The sequence below is a fragment of the Schistocerca piceifrons genome, chromosome X (assembly GCF_021461385.2).
Source record: "Schistocerca piceifrons isolate TAMUIC-IGC-003096 chromosome X, iqSchPice1.1, whole genome shotgun sequence".
Lineage (NCBI taxonomy): Eukaryota > Metazoa > Arthropoda > Insecta > Orthoptera > Acrididae > Schistocerca > Schistocerca piceifrons.
Genome location: NC_060149.1, coordinates 259252095 through 259272246, shown reverse-complemented (window position 1 = coordinate 259272246; position 20152 = coordinate 259252095). Strand labels below are relative to the sequence as shown.

General features: G+C 42.9%; 1 protein-coding gene across 2 annotated transcripts in view; it reads left to right on the top strand.

Moving 5' to 3' along the window:
* The window catches only part of LOC124722049 (serine proteinase stubble), a 230948-nt gene that overhangs the window by 60716 nt on the left and 150080 nt on the right, over positions 1-20152 (top strand). For both annotated transcript variants that reach the window (XM_047247240.1, XM_047247239.1), the window contains exon 2: positions 12977-13086. In XM_047247240.1, the coding sequence (XP_047103196.1) occupies positions 12977-13086 (110 nt within the window). The remainder of the gene's footprint in view (positions 1-12976; positions 13087-20152) is intronic.

Genomic DNA, 20152 nt, shown 5'->3' with positions numbered 1-20152 from the left:
CAATCGTGCTTTACACTACTGCCGGGCCGTGCAGCGATTCGGACGAAGGCCAATTTGCGAAGCTGGGAATCTTTCTGAAATGAGCACTTGTTGCGGAGGTATGCGAAAAACACGGTACGTGCCCTCGTAAGATACTACGAGGTCTCTTCTCTTCACAGCATGGTAAACAATGTAGACAGTCACTTCATATTTTTTGATGCACAAGATATCTGCAACACTGAAACTGCTCTGTGTTGCCTGTTTCACGTAAAACTAATGCGACCACTGACTAGTGAAAAGAACGGTGAATTCTGTCCTGTACCGTGTCCAGGTATACAGGATGATTAAAAAAACCTTTAAACACTGACGGGGCACACTGGGCATACAACAAGGATCAGTAGTCACGTGGGAACCGGGGGTTGCAAACGCTACGAGAGGACGCTACGGTCACTTGTGGGCTGGCATCGTCGGAGACTGTTTAATTGGGCAGTACATTTTCCCGGACCGACTTGAAGGTCGCACGTATCTCGTATTTCTGCGAGATGTTCTACCCGACATGCTGAATGATGTTCCCATGCCTATTCGTCGCCGCATTCGATTTCAGCACGACGTAGCCCCCGTGCATTTCAGCAGAGAATTTAAGGCACATCTGCAGGCAACCTTTCCCCGTCGCTGGGTTGGTCGTCGTGGGCCAGTCGCATGGCCACCACGACCACCCGATCTGTCCCCAATCGATTTTTTCCTGTGGGGCTGTTTGAAGGGCCTTGTGTATGAAACACCTGTTCATTGCCGGAGGACCTAGTGGGCAGGATTTTCGCGGCAGCAGGATGTCTTCGAGATACACTAGGTATCTTTGAGAGGGTGTGTCGGTCAATGCAGCGTCGATGTCAGGCGTGTCTCGACGCATCTGGAAAAAAACTTTGAGCATATTCTATAGCGGGGGTCCACTTGTAGCAGATGAATAAATAACTGCAACGCCATTTAGTCACCCCAGATGACCTTTGCGACCCCCGGTTCCTATGTAATTACTAATCCTTTTTTGAATTAATCTGTATACATTACCTGATCAAAAGTAACCGGGCTCCTATTAATGGATGTTAATACGAGGTGCATTCAAGTTCTAAGGCCTCCGATTTTTTTTCTCCGGACTGGAAAGAGATAGAAACATGCGCATTGTTTTAAAATGAGGTCGCGGTCATTGTCAATATGTCTCAGAGATGGCAGCACCGTACGGCAGATGGAAGTTTACCGCCAGCGGCGAGAATGAGAATTGTTTTAAATACTTAAAATGGCGACGTTTTCCTTACTTGAACAGTGTGCAATCATTCGTTTTCTGAATTTGCGTGGTGTGAAACCAATTGAAATTCATCGACAGTTGAAGGAAACATGTGGTGATGGAGTTATGGATGTGTCGAAAGTGCGTTCGTGGGTGCAACAGTTTATTGAAGGCAGAACATCATGTGACAACAAACCGAAACAACCTCGGGCTCGCACAAGCCGGTCTGACGACATGATCGAGAAAGTGGAGAGAATTGTTTTGGGGGATCGCCGAATGACTGTTGAACAGATCGCCTCCAGAGTTGGCATTTCTGTGGGTTCTGTGGGTTCTGTGCACACAATCCTGCATGACGCCCAGAAAATGCGAAAAGTGTCATCCAGGTGGGTGCCACGAATGGTGACGGACGACCACATGGCTGCCCGTGTGGCATTTTGCCAAGCAATGTTGACGCGCAACGACAGCATGAATGGGACTTTCTTTTCGTCGGTTGTGACAATGTATGAGACGTGGATGCCATTTTTCGATCCAGAAACAAAGCGCCAGTCAGCTCAATGGAAGCACACAGATTCACCGCCACCAAAAAAATTTCGGGTAACCGCCAGTGCTGAAAAAATGATGGTGTCCGTGTTCTGGGACAGCGAGGGCGTAATCCTTACCCATTGCGTTCCAAAGGGCACTACGGTAACAGGTGTATCCTACGAAAATGTTTTGAAGAACAAATTCCTTCCTGCACTGCAACAAAAACGTCCGGGAAGGGCTGCGCGTGTGCTGTTTCACCAAGACAACGCACCCGCACATCGAGCTAACGTTACGCAATAGTTTCTTCGTGATAACAACTTTGAAGTGATTCCTCATGCTCCCTACTCACCTGACCTGGCTCCTAGTGACTTTTGGCTTTTTCCAACAATGAGAGACACTCTCCGTGGCCGCACATTCACCAGCCGTGCTGCTATTGCCTCAGCGATTTTCCATTGGTCAAAACAGACTCCTAAAGAAGCCTTCGCCGCTGCCATGGAATCATGGCGTCAGCGTTGTGAAAAATGTGTACGTCTGCAGGGCGATTACGTCGAGAAGTAACGCCAGTTTCATCGATTTCGGGTGAGTAGTTAATTAGACAAAAAATCGGAGGCCTTAGAACTTGAATGCACCTCGTATGAGGTGCGTCCACCCTTCTCCTTTATGACGGCTTGAACTTTTCTGAGGACACTTTTAACAAGGCTTCTGAATGTCTATGGAGGGATGGCAGACTATTCTCCCTCAAGGGCTGAAACCAGAGAATTTAGCGACTTTGGATGCTGGGATCTGGAGCGAAGTCGACGTTCTAACTCATACCAAAGGTGTTCTACTGTATTCAGGTCGGGACTGTGGGCAGGCCAGTCTGTTTCTGGAATGGTGTTGCCTCACAGATGCATTGTCATGCTGATACAAACAATAACTGTTCCTCTACTGTAGGCGGCACACAATGCTGTAAAATGTGTTGATATTCTTCCGTATTTAGCGTTTTCTTGATCGCAATGATGGGACCACGCCCTAACAACGAAAAACACCATAGTACCCTAGTACCATCTCTCTCTACTTTACTGTTGCCATTATAAACGACGGCAGGTAACGTCCTCCAGATATTTCTACCACTGTATTACCACGGAGCATAAATGCGATTCATCACTCCAGATCACTCGTTTCGAGCCATCCACTGTCAGGTGGCGTCGCTCTCTAGACCACCTCAAGCGTCGATTAGCACTTACTGAAGTGGTTCAAATGGCTCTGAGCACTATGGGACTTAACATCTGAGGTCATCAGTCCCCTAGAACTTAGAACTACTTAAACCTAACTAACCTAAGGACATCACACACATCCATGTCCGAGGCAGGATTCGAACCTGCGACCGTAGCAGTCGCGCGGTTCCGGACTGAAGCGGCTAGAACCGCTCAGCCACCTCGGCCGGCCTGACTGAAGAATGTGTTGTTTATGAAGAGCTACTCGACTATTGTACGCCATTCTTTTAAACTCCCTACTCACGGGCATTGCGCTATCTGAACTGTTGGTAGCACTGTGGAACCCACGAGTGATTCCTTCCGCTGATATCATGCGATTTTTTTACAACCACAGTGATTGTGACTTCGTTAAGCTGTGGTTGTTCTTTCGCTTTTACTCTTCTTAGTCATCTCACCAACAATAGACATTAGCAGTTTTAGAAGGGTTGAGATGACCCTGATGGAGTTTCTGCTTAGGTCATAAATAGTTCACGATCGAGGTCACTGAGCTCTCCTGATTTGCCCATTCTGCTGTTACTGCTTCTTTAACTACAATACTATACTCCCCGTGCAGTCTTATATTGGCGGGTGCGGCTCCCGCGAGTCATCTAGGGGTCATTCTCGCATTATGTTGGGGTTTCCGGATACTTTTGACCGAATAGCGTAGTTCGTGGGAGAGCTGATTTTCATATTATACCCGGCTCCTCTACAGTGGTCGCAAACACACGCCTGTACAGTGGCGATCGACTCTGAGATAGGCAGTTCCAATCCTGATGGCGGAAGAAATGTTCATCGCCAGTATTTGGCCGGCAAGGGGAGGAGAAGTGTTGGTGTAAAGTCCCTGCTCACCAGACGTTCCATTAATGTCCCGGATTAAATTCTAAATCTCTCCGTAGTATCTCACGGAGCGAGGGCATATGACAATCTTGATAACTGATTCGTCCGTCGAATGGGGGCTTTAAGCTCGGCGACTCCCTTGTTACTGATCGATAGATGCTGTAAAATGTGTAAAAATCCTTCCGCAGTTAGCGTTTTCTTAGTTGCAATGAGGGGAGCACGCCCTAACCACGAAAAACACCACAATACCTAATACCACGTCTCTTTACTTCACTGTTGGCATTATACATGACGGCAGGTAACGTCCTCTAGGTATTCTCCAAACCCAGGTTCTTCCATTGGATTGCCACGGAATATAATGTGACTCATCACTCCAGATCACTCGAAAAAAAAAAAAAAATGGCTCTGAGCATTATGTGACTTAACATCTGAGGTCATCAGTCCCCTAGACTTAGAACTACTTAAACCTAACTAACCTAAGGACATCACACACATCCATGCCCGAGGCAGGATTCGAACCTGCGACCGTAGCAGTCGTGCGGATTCGGACTGAAGCGCCTAGAACCGCTCGGCCACCGCGACCGGCCCAGATCACTCGTTTCGAGTCATCCAGTGTCCAGTCGCATCGCTCTTTGGACCACCTCAAGCTTCGCTTAGCACTGACTAAAGGAAAGTGTTGCTTATGAAGAGCTGTTCGATCATTGTACTCCATTCTTTTTAACTCCCTACTAACAGGCTTGCCGGCAGCAGGTTTCAGCCTCGTCCCCTGCTCTCATCATCATGCAACACAAACGTGACACCTCACAATACACCAGGCACCAACATTTTGCAAATACACATAAAGCACTGCCCTCATATACCACGAGGAGAGCAGCCGTTGTGCGCGTTGGAAGAAGACCCTTCTGATTAGGTGGCTGAGCCTAGCGCTCGGGGTGTCCCTGCCAACAATGCTATACGACTATGCTTCTTTTTCTTATTTTTAGAAATTCACATCCCTTTCACAATAACTTTTATTCAGTTCCGAAGTTATAATGCGTAGGCAAAGGATCCGAAGGGGACTGCTTCATATTCTCTTCTCCTTCTTCCTCACCCTTTCCCGTTTGTCTATGGGGTTGGCATTTCCATATGGGTTATGGCAATATTATTGACAGTTGGTGAATGGATGTCCTGCCTGACGCCACCATTCCCGCCGGGACGGTATCTGTGTACCCCGTCTGTATGGGTACAGATTAAATCTCATGTTCAAATGTGAGAACTTTTTATAATTGTCTGCATCACGTGACTCGGAGGTGGAACCAGAGTACGAGCTCTGTATTTTCCTAGTAGGCTGTGGAAAGGACTGGTTCATATCCTGATAGTGAAATAAATTTTCAATCACGCGTAGCTGAAGAGTAGTTACTGTAAAGTTTATGAGCACTAGATTGGGAGACAGTGTTATGAGGTAAATTTAAAATAAATTTCGCAAGGTCAGATTGACACGGAAATCCATTGTGGTTTCCGAAATGAGTAGTCTAAAGTGCCAGTAGCGTATTTCAACCGCTTACTTTCGTTTACTCCATGCACATCCAAAACAATAAAAACCACAGCCATTAACAAGCACTCATCGCAACATCCACACGTCACATCTTCACACATCTGGGTATCGCATGCCATATGTGCAATGTTTCGCTTTGTGTAGGACAGCAGTAGTTCCCTCCTAGAAATAGCTTATTTCTACAGCTTTGGAATAGAATACGACAGTAAAGAATTGCACATTAATACTAAGAATCTTGCTGTAGTGCCAAATTTGAAATACGGTAACCTGAAGATATGAAAAAAAAGAGATACAGTGCGTCGTATCATACTGGGTTTATTCTGTGCTATTCGTTTTAGCTATGGGAAGTAGTGTCTGATGTCAGTGAGTAAGGCAGGCACCTGAATCTCTAATTTCTCTGCTGTGTTACTCCTAATGTCAACCGCCTGCACATTGCGACCGAGCGATACGGCGCAGTGGTAAGACACTGGGTTCACATGCGAGAGGACGATGATTAAAATCCACGTCTGGCCATCCGTATTTACGTATTTCGTGCTTTCCATTAACTATTTGAGGCCAGCGTCGGGATAGCCACTTTGAAAAGAACACGTACTGCTGGAGTTCCAGATGGTGCTTCTAACTTACCGAATTTTTATCCCCGCTTGCAACCGGTGAGGCGCAGCTTAACGCGGCCAGCCCAGACATGCGCATCCATTTCATAAATAATATCCTGTACGAACATCCACGTTATATTTTGTCTCTAGGATACACGAGTATGAACCACAGTACTCAATAGTGTAATAGGAGAACATCTGCTGCAAAGTAAGTGTAATGGGGGAATTGCATGTTGTTGTTAACCACACTCGGTCTGGAAACATGAGACTACTTGCCTATCATCGAAGCTTTTTTCGAGCAAACATCGAAAGGGAGGGACATATGATGTAAGCAGCAGGTATTGTTCAAAAATTAGTGTAATATGAGAAGTTCCTACGGAAATATGAGGCTTCCAATTCAGCCTCACCGTTTCTCTGCTGGGTCTGAAGCTTGCGTAATGTCATAATATAACACCTGCTTTATACTTTTGACAACTGTCAAAAATTGACACGAAATTTCACTCTTATTCTTCTATAGAAAGAAAGAAACACGTGACCTATGTTAACAACATAATACACAAAAGAACTTAAGCTCCAAGGTGATTTATGGACGTGACTCCATCTACAAGTAAGTATAATATAAAATCTCACAGTACTATTACATAGACGTAGAATAAAATTATGTATAAATATAATTGCAGCAGGAACAGTTGACAACGGCACATATGCCTAAACAAGCTTGTGAACTTATGCAACCAACAAGAAATAAACAATTTTCAGCTAATTTTGTCAAATATATGAAGGAAATGTCATCGAAAGACACACAGGTTGTGTAAACATTTTGAGAATAATTTTGTTGCTTGTATTAAACAACATATGTACTTTTAATCGGCATTTATTTCTTGTCAGTGTACTGCTGTCCTAGACAGATCCTAGTTTTGAAGTATGGCGATGAGCTGTTGTTACGTTAAAACAATGTTACGAGACATTGGGAAACAATATGACGCTACCAAGGATACGTCCTAACAATGCAGAAGTGCCAGTGACTGATCGTTCCATGCAAAAAAAGACGCAGGATTTTTATCACATCGATTTCAATAGTCGTGTGACAGAGGATGAAGAAACGTACCAGAACTTGCTCTCTATCTCTCTAGCCAATTATGTACTTAAAGACATAGGAACGCAAGTACAGGACTCGCTGGCATTGTTCTACATCAGGGTGGGTACTTCATTGATACTCCCGCTTTCTCAAGTTTCTATATGTATCAGTTTCAATTTTCCTTTAGCAAGAAAACCTGTTGTACATTTCAATCACGCCTGTAACAGATTTTGTTAAACAATAACGTGGATTATGCTACTGTATTCCTTATTCTCTCAATAAACACTGTGTGAAATTAAGCTGCATCGTGTACTACAATTTAATATCGTTTGCAGTAAAACTAAATAAGCAAAGAAGGTGAAAGTTTCTATTCTATGAATGGCGGCGATTTTCGATTATGGAGGTTGATCATAATGAGAGGCGTGAAGCGAACAGGTTATGGGTTATATATTTAATTAAAGCGTATTTATATGCATCCGTATTACCGAAACTTTATTAGCAGTAGTTTTCTCCTGTTCACATCCATACCCAGTTCCAGCCTTAAACAGAATAGGAAACCGCTACATACTTGCACTGTCATACAGATCACGCAGGGCGTAGCGTCTTCTCGTGCTATGAATATTCATTTGCTCCATTGTTTTGCTGCTTATTCCGAATGGCTATCTACCAGTCCGTCACCAGTTTATTTCACATCTCCATGGGAAACGTTAGGTACGTCGTGGCTTCATAAACAACTGAATTGCCATTTTTATGTGCATTTGACTTCCAGATGGGATGCAGAATACTCTCTCTCTTTTCTCTTCTCTGTCCAAATCCAAGCGAGATGAGAATGGACCCGTGGAAGTCATGACTTTAAATGCTTTAGATGGAATTTTCACACCCAGTGTTAATCGTACAGACAAAAGAGAACTTATAAATCATGCTCATAGTTGAAGAATTGGGTATAATTTTATTTAATGCTGAGGCAATATTGTCCCAGTCTAAGTATGTGTATAGTCTACCTAGGGTATGTACGTTTACCGGTATTTAGGTGCGTTTAGAATGAAGTCTATCACTTACACGTCACTTATTGAAATGTGCTTGACACCGATGCGACTATGCTACGCTGCACCACCTTCGTGCGTATTTCCCACTCCTTTGAAGCCGCCGCGAGTTCTGACGCAACAAAACATCTTCCTGAAAGTAATCGCCAATCATAACTCAGTTTTTCGTGTTTACTAAACACGCCTTAGCACTGCTTGTAAGTTTTCAAGAGTGGGTAAAGAGTGGGACGACTTGACACCGTGCATCTTCGAACTACTGGATAATATTACACTCCTGGAAATGGAAAAAAGAACACATTGACACCGGTGTGTCAGACCCACCATACTTGCTCCGGACACTGCGAGAGGGCTGTACAAGCAATGATCACACGCACGGCACAGCGGACACACCAGGAACCGCGGTGTTGGCCGTCGAATGGCGCTAGCTGCGCAGCATTTGTGCACCGCCGCCGTCAGTGTCAGCCCGTTTACCGTGGCATACGGAGCTCCATCGCAGTCTTTAACACTGGTAGCATGCCGCGACAGCGTCGACGTGAACCGTATGTGCAGTTGACGGACTTTGAGCGAGGGTGTATAGTGGGCATGCGGGAAGCCGGGTGGACGTACCGCCGAATTGCTCAGCACGTGGGGCGTGAGGTCTCCACAGTACATCGATGTTGTCGCCAGTGGTCGGCGGAAGGTGCACGTGCCCGTCGACCTGGGACCGGACCGCAGCGACACACGGATGCACGCCAAGACCGTAGGATCCTACGCAGTGCCGTAGGGGACCGCACCGCCACTTCCCAGCAAATTAGGGACACTGTTGCTCCTGGGGTATCGGCGAGGACCATTCGCAACCGTCTCCATGAAGCTGGGCTACGGTCCCGCACACCGTTAGGCTGTCTTCCGCTCACGCCCCAACATCGTGCAGCCCGCCTCCAGTGGTGTCGCGACAGGCGTGAATGGAGGGACGAATGGAGACGTGTCGTCTTCAGCGATGAGAGTCGCTTCTGCCTTGGTGCCAATGATGGTCGTATGCGTGTTTGGCGCCGTGCAGGTGAGCGCCACAATCAGGACTGCATACGACCGAGGCACACAGGGCCAACACCCGGCATCATGGTGTGGGGAGCGATCTCCTACACTGGCCGTACACCACTGGTGATCGTCGAGGGGACACTGAATAGTGCACGGTACATCCAAACCGTCATCGAACCCATCGTTCTACCATTCCTAGACAGGCAAGGGAACTTGCTGTTCCAACAGGACAATGCACGTGCGCATGTATCCCGTGCCACCCAACGTGCTCTAGAAGGTGTAAGTCAACTACCCTGGCCAGCAAGATCTCCGGATCTGTCCCCCATTGAGCATGTTTGGGACTGGATGAAGCGTCGTCTCACGCGGTCTGCACGTCCAGCACGAACGCTGGTTCAACTGAGGCGCCAGGTGGAAATGGCATGGCAAGCCGTTCCACAGGACTACATCCAGCATCTCTACGATCGTCTCCATGGGAGAATAGCAGCCTGCATTGCTGCGAAAGGTGGATATACACTGTACTAGTGCTGACATTGTGCATGCTCTGTTGCCTGTGTCTATGTGCCTGTGGTTCTGTCAGTGTGGTCATGTGATGTATCTGACCCCAGGAATGTGTCAATAAAGTTTCCCCTTCCTGGGACAATGAATTCACGGTGTTCATATTTCAATTTCCAGGAGTGTATTTCATGACGGCCTCGTCATACTCTAGCGTACAGAACATCGTCGTCGTCGTTTTATGTACAGGTATAAATGTAATGAAATTTTAAGACTACATTCTGAACGTATTTGTTTCAGCCGATGTACTGCGAAGTGGAGGTCTTCTTCAGTTTCTTGCATTGCTACTCTAACATCTGCGATTAATGTGTTCATCTAATTTGGTCCTGGATAATTATCTGATTTCCAATTTTTTAGGACATTATCAATATCAATGTTAAAACGAGTGGTTGAAATGGACATTTGTATTACTCCTTGATTGTTTTTTTATCTCTTTTGCCTTTTCTCTCCTGTATTTAATACCATTTTGTTCCACGAAATAAGCTTTGGTGGGTACCCACTGTCATCACTATTGCCCACAACTTATATCGGAAAACGCAATAGAAGACTTTTTCAGGATTCAAAACTCTACGTTTTTATGTGAGTAGTTTTATTGTAATGATATTGTCACGTCGCGAATGTCCTTTTTTAAATCCACTTTGATCATCTTGGAGAAGTGCCTCAGATAGAACTGTTTTTCTGTTGCTCAAGAGTTTTAGGTAGACATTGCATATGAAGAGTACAAGCACAATTTATTACTACTCCACACGACAGCTTCGACTCTCTTCTGCACCTGACGGGAAAGATGTTATGTAACGTGTCCGCTTAGTATGTGGTCGATCGAGAGGACTTTGGAGAATGAGTTACAACCTAGCCTTATTTGAATGGACAGTTGTGACCTTGTGAACTAATCATTCTAAAATGAGGTTTCACTCTGCAGCGGAGTGTGCGCTGACATGAAACTTCCTGGAAGATTAAAACTGAGCCGGACCGAGACTCGAACTCGGGATTTTGGTATTTGTGGAAGGACAGATGTTTTAAGGAAAGAGAGGCTTGCGTGTCATGCGACACTGTAGGTTCCGATCCAAGTTTTGATACTGGCGGGGGAGCTCATGGAAGTTACAGTCTTTCCCCTAACTTTCTGTCACCACCATCCTTAACGTGCCATAGATGCTTAATATTATCACAGTGATAATAATAACCATAAACTATTTCGGTATAATAATAACAATTTATTTCTTCGCTATGGCATAACTTCGAAGAAATTCCATTACAGAAAACTATAGCATCTATAAAAAAAATTCGTCCGAAAATTTGAGAAGTACATGTGTCACACAGTTTGATTTAATAACTACTAGCGACGAACTCCGGCTCTGCACAGGTAGCACTCAGTACCTACGACCGGACGACTTGTCTGGCGTAGCGGTAGTAAATTACGTACACAAACCTTCCTCGTGAACAAGTCCGCCTACTAGCGAAAACAGTATTAAAATCCTTACAGTAGTTCCTGCCTTCACATACAGACAGCGAAACGCGGTGTAGTAGTTTAATTTACAATAAGTGTAGATAACGGCTGTAGATGCTCACAATTTTAGCAGTATCAAAATTTACATAATGTAAAATCAAAGTGTGCATTCAGCATGATTGATATTTGACATAGCATTCTAATTAATGAACACAGGTTTGCAGAATATGACTACTCGAGAGGGTAAATCAAAAGAATACTTTTTCTTTCAGACCTTTCTGCCTATGTTCCACAAGTGAGTCCTTCAGTACTTTTTTGTTACTGAGGCGATGGTATTTTCCCTTTCTGTCTCGGGTTACTCATCTACCTGTGGTTTATCCGTCCTGCCTGTGGACTCTCGAGCTGCGTCGTATTTGTTGTCGACAGCAGGTACGATTGCCTGTGCCTGGCTGGAAGGTTCTCCATAGGCGATAAGGATGCTAGCACATCCACGTGGACAAAAAAATTGAAAAGTAACTTGTAGTTTCCTAGAATTTCCTACCATTTCTGAGAGTCATAGCTTTTATACGACTTTATTCTCCCAAAAGTTAGCTGATGAATTTGGAAATTTATTTACTATTTGGTTAAAAGTATCCGGACACCCATTTGTAAGGGGAAATTGACCACTATATGTCATGTGACCCGTACTTGCCAATATAAAAGGCGGTACGGAATATTGTGTTGTCAGTAGAGAAACACTAATAGCAGGATGGGTGGGTCAGGAGCGCTCAGTTACTTCGAACGTGGGCAAGTCATCCATCATTAACATCCCAACCCTTCTAAAGCTGGTTAGCTCGACTGTTGGTGATATGACTGTGGGAAACAACCTCTGCTTAACCAGTACCAGGGAGACCGCATTTACTGATGGACTGGGGCCGTCGACCATTGCGGAGGATGGTTGTACAAAATCGCATAAAATCAGCAGAAAGAATCACTCGTGAGCTCCAAAGCACTACGAGCAGTCCAGCTAGCACAATGACTGTGCGTAGGGAATTAAAAAGAATGGGGTAACACGGTAGAGCCACTCCTCGTAAGCCACACTTTTATGTAGTAGTCAGTGCTTAGCGGCTCTTGAAGAGATGAAATGAACGATGCCACTGGACATGGGACGGCTAGAAATGAATGATTTGGAGTGATGAATCATCCTATATGTTACGGCAATCCGACGGAAGTTTTTTTGTTTGACGAATGTCTGGAGAACGTTACTTGCCATCACGTGTAGTACCAACAGTGAATTAAGGACGAGTTAGTGTTACAATATGGGTGTGTTTCTCGTGGTTAGGTTGTGGTCCAGAATGCTATCTCCAGAAGGATATGAACACATTTTACAGCATCCTACACTGCACACGATAGAGGAACAGTTCCATGATGATGGTTGCTTATATCAGCGTGACAATGCGCCCTGTCATAAAGTAGCATCTGTGACACTAACAATTCTGAAATGGATTGGCCTACCCAGAGGCCCGATCTTAAGTGAATGCGTCAGAACGTCGAAGTCCAATGTCGAACATCATTACCTTCTGTAGTTTCGCTTCTTGTGGAAGAATGGGCTTCCGTTCCTCAAGAGACATTTAGACTACTGTTCAAAGTGCCCCTAGCAGAGTTCATGTCGTCAAAAAGGCAAATGGTGGACACACCTCTTACTAGTTTCCACTAATAGGGGTCCGGATAGCCTTGACCAAATAGTGTACATGTAAAAACACGAACACTTTTCGCTAAAGCATTTTGGGGGAGGAGGGGAATTGTGGCCCCCATGACGCTCCCACCTCCCCTCGGATCTGCGCCTGTGCAACATGAAGGTTATATAGCAGAGAGTTTGCTTTGTTGCAGGCCGGCAGCCGGCCAGATGGCGGCTCTCCTGGCTCTGGCGGTGCTGCTGCACTCGGCCGCGCCTGCGCCCTCCCCCTCGTCCGTCTGGAAGCCGCACATCAGCACCGCAGGTAAGCACACTCTCTTCTAACTCTTTTGTTCAATTGGACAGCTGTACGATCCGAGGAGTTAATATGTTATTGCCAAGCACCGTATCCTTCTATATGTTCTTCCACTTGTAGCTGTTTTCTCTCGGTGGCTGTGGTGGTCTCACATGTAGAGCGCTAGAATCCAGCCATGGATGTCCTGGATTCAGTCCCAGGCGAGTTCAGGGATTTTTCCTCGTGATTTTGTGGGAACTGTTATAACTTATTCAAGAACGGATCTTTCACTGTGCAGCAAAATTTTCAGAGTGGCTTTACTGTTAAGATCAGGCTCTATAGCAAGAAGTTGACCTCTTTGTAAAAAAGACAGTAGTTGCTCATGAGAGTGACAAAGATACTAAAATACCATTTATATAGTATTACATTTAGAAGTCTGTCTATGCGGATTCTGGCCCACTTTGCTTACATATCAAAATTTTTTATTTGTTTACGTCATGCGATCCAAGGAAATGATAGTTTGGTACATGAGGTAAACATTGTACTTTTTTACATTGCTCACATGTTTTGCAAACATTTGAGACCTCGAAAGAACAGTGTGACACTTGACAAGCATCAAAGAAGTGGGAAATAATTCATCTAAGGCTCTGTTATGTCCTAAGCAATTGTCGTATCTTGACCTAACTTTGGACACTTACAGGTGCAACTGTCTGTTGGTCACAGCAAGTGACAGTTGCATAATTCAGTAGTTGAATTTATTTTCTATTTTGTAGTTTTGCGGAATAATATCTGAAATAATATTCATCTTCAGCAACTGTGTGTTATTAATTTGTTAATTACATTCCATAAGCAAATGCTGTTTTTTTTAACTATTTATAGAGAGTGTGTTTTATACTTGTTTGCATATTCCATAGGAAGTTTACCTGTCTGTATAGCAAGTTATGTATTTAGTTAGATGTGTTTATGCATGGAAACAGCATTGTTGCACAATCATATTTGAGACACCAATTTTGACAGACGTGTGTGTGTGTGTGTGTGTGTGTGTGTGTGTGCTTGTGTGTGTGTGTGTGTGTGTGTGTGTGTGTGTGTATGATAAACGTATGTGTGTGTGTGTGTTTTGCGGAATAGTATTTAAAGTAAAACTCATCTTCAACAACTGTATATTACTGATTCATTAATTAAATTGTGTAAGCAAGCGACAGTTTTTATCTATTTATGCAGAGTATGCTTTATACTCGTTCTCATATTCCAGTGAATGATACACATTTTTCAATGAAATTTATGGATATAACTGGTTAGACAGTACATAAACAGGAATGAAAACGTAGTTGAAAATATTTTTTCAGCGTAGTGGCATTCTGTACAATTCAGATCGAGGTTACATATTTTTTAGGCGTGTTCTTTTAATGAAGTATTTTAGATGTAGAAATGCTGCAAGTGTAGGAAGTTTGAGCACTGCCAAGATGAGCTACATTGTAATTGGATGTTTTATTTTAATGGTGGCTAAGATGCTAACTTCTGACTGGAGGGGTTGCAAAACACAAGTTGCCTTGTTTCAAAATTTTAATTTTTTTAACTTCCTGCTAGCACAACAGGGTTAGTTTTGTCAGCTTGGATTTTGATTGGCATTTCCATTTTAATACTAGGTTGTTTTAAATTTCCCACTAGCACTGGGTTAGTTCTGCCATCTTGGATTGTGATTGGCTGTTTCATTTTAATACTAGGCTATGTTTGAGTGCAGATGGATGGAGGGGGGCGAGAAGGGATGTGGCTTGTCACATGGTGGATAATGTGGGGACATGGCTGCTGGCACCTTGCATTTTGTGATATCATGTGTAGGTGAATAACCTGGCTCATGTCATGTAGACAAATTAAAGCTTTTTGACTTGTGAATGAAGTGGGCCAGAATGCCCATAGATATACTACTAAGTTTTGCAAGATTTAATTGAAGTTACGAGCAGGGGCGCCATGATATCACTGCATACACACATAGTAAATGCTTTGCAAGACATCCTCTTTGGTCAGAATTATTAGCACAGCATGTACAATGCGATCAGTGACGCCCATTTGGGATTTTACGCACATGTTGTAAGGAATATGAAAAATGCAGAGTATTTAAATCAGATGACCTCTCATGCCAGGAAATGAACACACTACATACCACTTACATCAGTCCCGGTCTTATGATGGCATGTACCAGCGAACCATTAACGTGCATCCATATGTTCATTTGGGCAGCAAGAGAAACTTCTTTGAGCAAATCTATAAAAAAAAAATTAAAAAAACTGAAGTAATTCTGAGCAATCAGTTTTTGTCGAAAATGATACAGTACTTCCTATGGTCCCCTATATTAGTGGTCTAACATTCCCCATTCAATTTTTCTCGTCTCACACAGTTGCATATTTCCATAGTGTCAGAAGCAAGAAGAGGATAAGTTGGACACACATTGAAATTAATCGTTATATAGTTTACAGAATTTAACTCGTGGCTGCCAATCCTGTGGTATACTTTTATCTTGTAACAGCCATTATAGTCCTATAGTTCGGCACGTTCCATACTGTTACGTGTGAGATTCGTCCTGGCAGCCGAAGCACCGCAGGCCTCCCAAGATTCTCAGCGAGTCTCTTCTAGACGGTTTACGTGATCACAGCTCCTATCGTATTATATGCGGCCCTATAGCGCAAAACGCAAGGATGACATATCAGACGTGATTTGCAGCGTTCCGGATAAAAGTTTTCCGTTATGTGATACTTCAGTTTCTCTAGGGGTATTAGCTGATCGAACAGTCCATAAATGTGCTACCGGTTTGTGCCTGCTGGACACTATGAACCAGCAGTAAACCGGTGGCCTCTTCGATCATTTTCGATAATGCACAAATCGGGTGTCGCCAGTCACGTCTATTAAATCCTTGTTTAACTGTCTGGATGTTTCCGGACGTGTCAGACCTCGTGCGTACTACCTCTAATTATTTGTCTCTGTGTTCACTATTACGCAAAGTTCAGAACACGCAACTATTACTCTTGGTATATTGCCACAAGATTGCATGAATATTTTGTGGCTTCTCTATTACGTATGTCCATCCCTGGTAGCTGAGCGGTCAGCGAGACGGAATGTCATACCAAACGGCTCGGGTTCGATTCCCGACTGGGTTGGAGATTTTCTCCGCTCAGGGACTGGGTGTTGTGTTGTCCTTATGATCATCATTTCATCCCCATCGACACGCAAGTCGCCGAAGTGGCGTCACCTCGAAAGACTTGCACCAGGCGAACGGTCTACCCGACGGAAGGTCCGCGCCACACGGCTATATATATATATATATATATATATATATATAAGTATAGTCAAAGGTAAAGATATCAATAGAGACGTGGTTATCAGAGGAGTATTATTGACAAACAAAAATAAAAAACCACCAAACTTGCTTCAGACTGATGACACGATGCATTCTTAAAATCATAGTACTGTAAGTCATTTCCTGCACAGTGTCAACGTCAGACAACAGGCCTACATCTGCATTAATATCTCTGCTTGGATGCAGCTATCTGACTCATACCCTGAGCTTCTTGCTGTATGCTCTCTCGTCCTACTTCTAACGCGTATGCTACTCTGCTTCCGAACCACAAAGTTAGTTATTTATTATTCTGGATTTACAATGTGAGTACATTTTTCCAGCACCTATTCTAGATTACAGTAAGTCACTAATTATTGTTCTCCACTCTTCTCTATTTGTCCATAAATCTTCAGGAATGTTGTTCTTCCTCATTGCTGACTGAACTCCCTGTATCCATGTATCAGGTGGTCGTCCCCTTTTTCTTCTTCCAATTGGTACCCAGTCGATTATGCATTTTGGTAGCCTTTCCTGTTTCCTTCGTCTGATGTGTCCATACCATTTAAGTTGTTTGTGCTCGATGAAATCAATAATTGAATTTTTACATTTCATCTTGTCTCTGATTACTTCATTTCTTATTCTTTCTCGTCTTGATATTCTTGCTGAACGTCTCCAGAAATCCATTTCTGTGGCTAATAATTTTGATTTCAGTTGCCATTTTGTTGTCCACACTTCTGAACCATATGTAATAATGCTCCTAACTATTGTTTTAAAAATCCTTATTTTGTTATCAGTTGTTATGTGTTTGTCCCAGAGAATTCCATTCAATAAAGAGATTGTCGTCTTTCCAGAATTTATTCTTGATCTAATTTCTTTGTCCTGTTTCCCATCATTTGTAATTTTCACACCTAAATATTTATATTCCTCAGTAGCTGTTATTGTTCCCATCCCTTCTTCTAATATTAAGTCTCCATTCACTCCACCAATTACCATGTACTTTGTTTTATTCATGTTTACATTTAGACCTGATTTTTTATATTCTTGAATCAATTTTCTGGTCATATACTCTATGTCCTCATAGTCTTGGGCTATAATCAGTTGGTCATCTGCAAATTGTAACGAGTATATTGTTCTATCATTTATTGGTATTCCCATAGCGTGACATTTTTTCTTCCAATTCTGTAAAGTTACTTCTGTATATATTTTATACAATGTAGGTGAGATGCTACATCCTTGACGTAATCCTTTTGTGACTTGGAATCCATGTGATAGATATTTACCAATTTTTATTTTTGAAATAGAATTTTTATATAAATTTTGAATTGCTTTAATTATTCTTGGATTTATTCCTATTGATATTAAAGCTTTCCATAAACTGGATAAAGGCACACTATCATTGGCTTTTTCTATATCTATGAATACTAAATGTATAGGTTGTGCCCGAACCACTTTTTTTTTTCAAAAATTTGTTGTAGACAAAGTTAGTCTGCAATTAAAATTGTCGAGCAGCCACAAGTCACTTGGAGCTTTTTCTTTATTTTCGCGTGTTTCACTCGACCAAAGTGAGCATCTTCAGAACTGTGAGCGTGTTACACCACCGATAACAGCCATTTCCCAGTCTTACGATGACATGTACCAGCGAACCATTAACATGCATCCATATGCATGCATTCACAAATTCAACTTATTATCATGATGAAAGTTGAATCTGTGTATTTATCTTATTGTATGATAGTGTAACACTTTGTATTTCTACAGTTCTGAAGTAAAGCATGTAAAAAAAAAATTACATGCGAGTTGTGGCTGCTGTGCAATTTCAATTTCTAACTGTCGCTGTTCCCCTGCAGGCAAATGCCTACGCTCGCGTTAAGTTAATCTGTACCACTTACACGTTGCACTTAGATCAACGTGGGAATTGTGATACAGCAGCTGCACACTCTCTTAGTCCAGTTTAAGATATTATAACAAAGAAAACCGATAAGTATAAAAGAGAACACAAAACGAATCATGGTGGACTGGGCTATGTGATGAAGGACCTAACATTTTCTAAGAAATGTCTTAAAACTGATCTGCATATAAAATAAAAATAATAAAGAAAAAACAGTTTTTTTAACGCTGGAAAGGTGCTGATCGAACAATAATAAATGGTTTAGACGTAGAAGCTGTATACCCCAACCTCTAACTTTCCAGATAAGCCATGGTACTGCATAACGTGTGGTCCGTCTCAGATAGATACTGAACGTATCATATAGCTTTATAGAAGAAGCATGAAGGTGATAGACTGTTGTGCTGTACGTTTCTGTAGCTATGCCGATGAAAATGAATATACAGAAACAGAGAACAGGCCTCAGGGTAGTCTACGACAATCATACAATTCCATTCCGAATGCACTAAGGGGTGCATCCGGTCTCTGTCGGGTGCTGCATCGTACCTGACCGTATCAATGATGTTATTACACTAGTACGGCGAAGCCTGTTATCACTTTTACGTAACGTGGCCGTAATTTCGATCTTCATCAAGTCTCACATTACGTGCAGTTTCACTTCATTTTCGCTAGTCTTACATGGCGTTTAAATTCAAACCTGTAACTTAAGATACAAATATTCGATCACCTTTAGCTGACAAACGTAGTTTCTCTGTGAAAGTGATGATAGTGTGTTCTCAAAACGATGGTATTTAACACAAGCGAACGAAAAATTCTTTCCAGCTTCAGATATATTTTACATTGTACATCTTCTAGAATATCTCGACAACAACGTTTACCTGTAATGGTTCGACGAAATGGAAGTTAAAGTGCAAAGTCGCTTCGACCTGTTCTTGTGTTCTTTACGTAGATCTCATGAAATATTTTGTCTTTTTTTAAGCTTCTGACATTGCAGATTGTTCCAAATTTCTATCACACATAGTCATGACTTGGACAATTACGAATGACGATCCTCGTACCCTTCCCTTTATTCACTGGAACTATCCCTCTAGTTTATCGTTATATGGCTTGCAAATATTAGAGCAATATCCCGCAATAGGCTATAGAAGCTTTTATAATCTATCTGTTTCGCAGAAAAATCGCAGATTCTAAACATTCTACAAACGAAATAAAGCCTGCTAGGTTTTACCGGCGAGTGAAGATATCTGACTGTTTCTTTGCATTCCTGTATGCGTTGTTGCTCTCAGTTACTTTTAGGAAAAGACTGACTACAGTTTTAACTGATTAATATTGTTACGATAATTTTAGTTTTCATACAGAGCCAGTTGCCGGTCTCTGCAGCAAACTAAATCTTTTGGAGATCTGAATGGGTGCTTACCGGATGATCTTTCAATAATGTGTCTTTGGTGGCAACTGCATAACTTCTGAGAAGTTTGAAGCTACAAATAAAATAATTTGCCAAGTTTTAACAAACGTAAAGGTCGTATCACACATGAAAACTCTATATTTTCAATGTCTGTTAATTGTACTCTGTACGGAGCAACGTGCTGCGTTCTGTCTGTGCAAGTATCTTCTGGAAGAAAGGAAAGAAGGTTAGAACATGGTGCACCGCCGAAATCGTGTTAAAGAAAGGGGGAGTGCTACTTTGGACTGGATGTGGGACTGGGGAAGAATCGTGCGTTGACCTATGGTAGGAAGTATCACGGAATTCTCCACGTGTGGGAAACCACGGCAAACTTAATTCAGGATTACCCAAACAGGAATCTGAACGCAACTACTGAAATGAGTGTTCCGCTTTCAACATCGCACCGTCTCTCTATAAAAGACGCCTTCAACCGATTAAC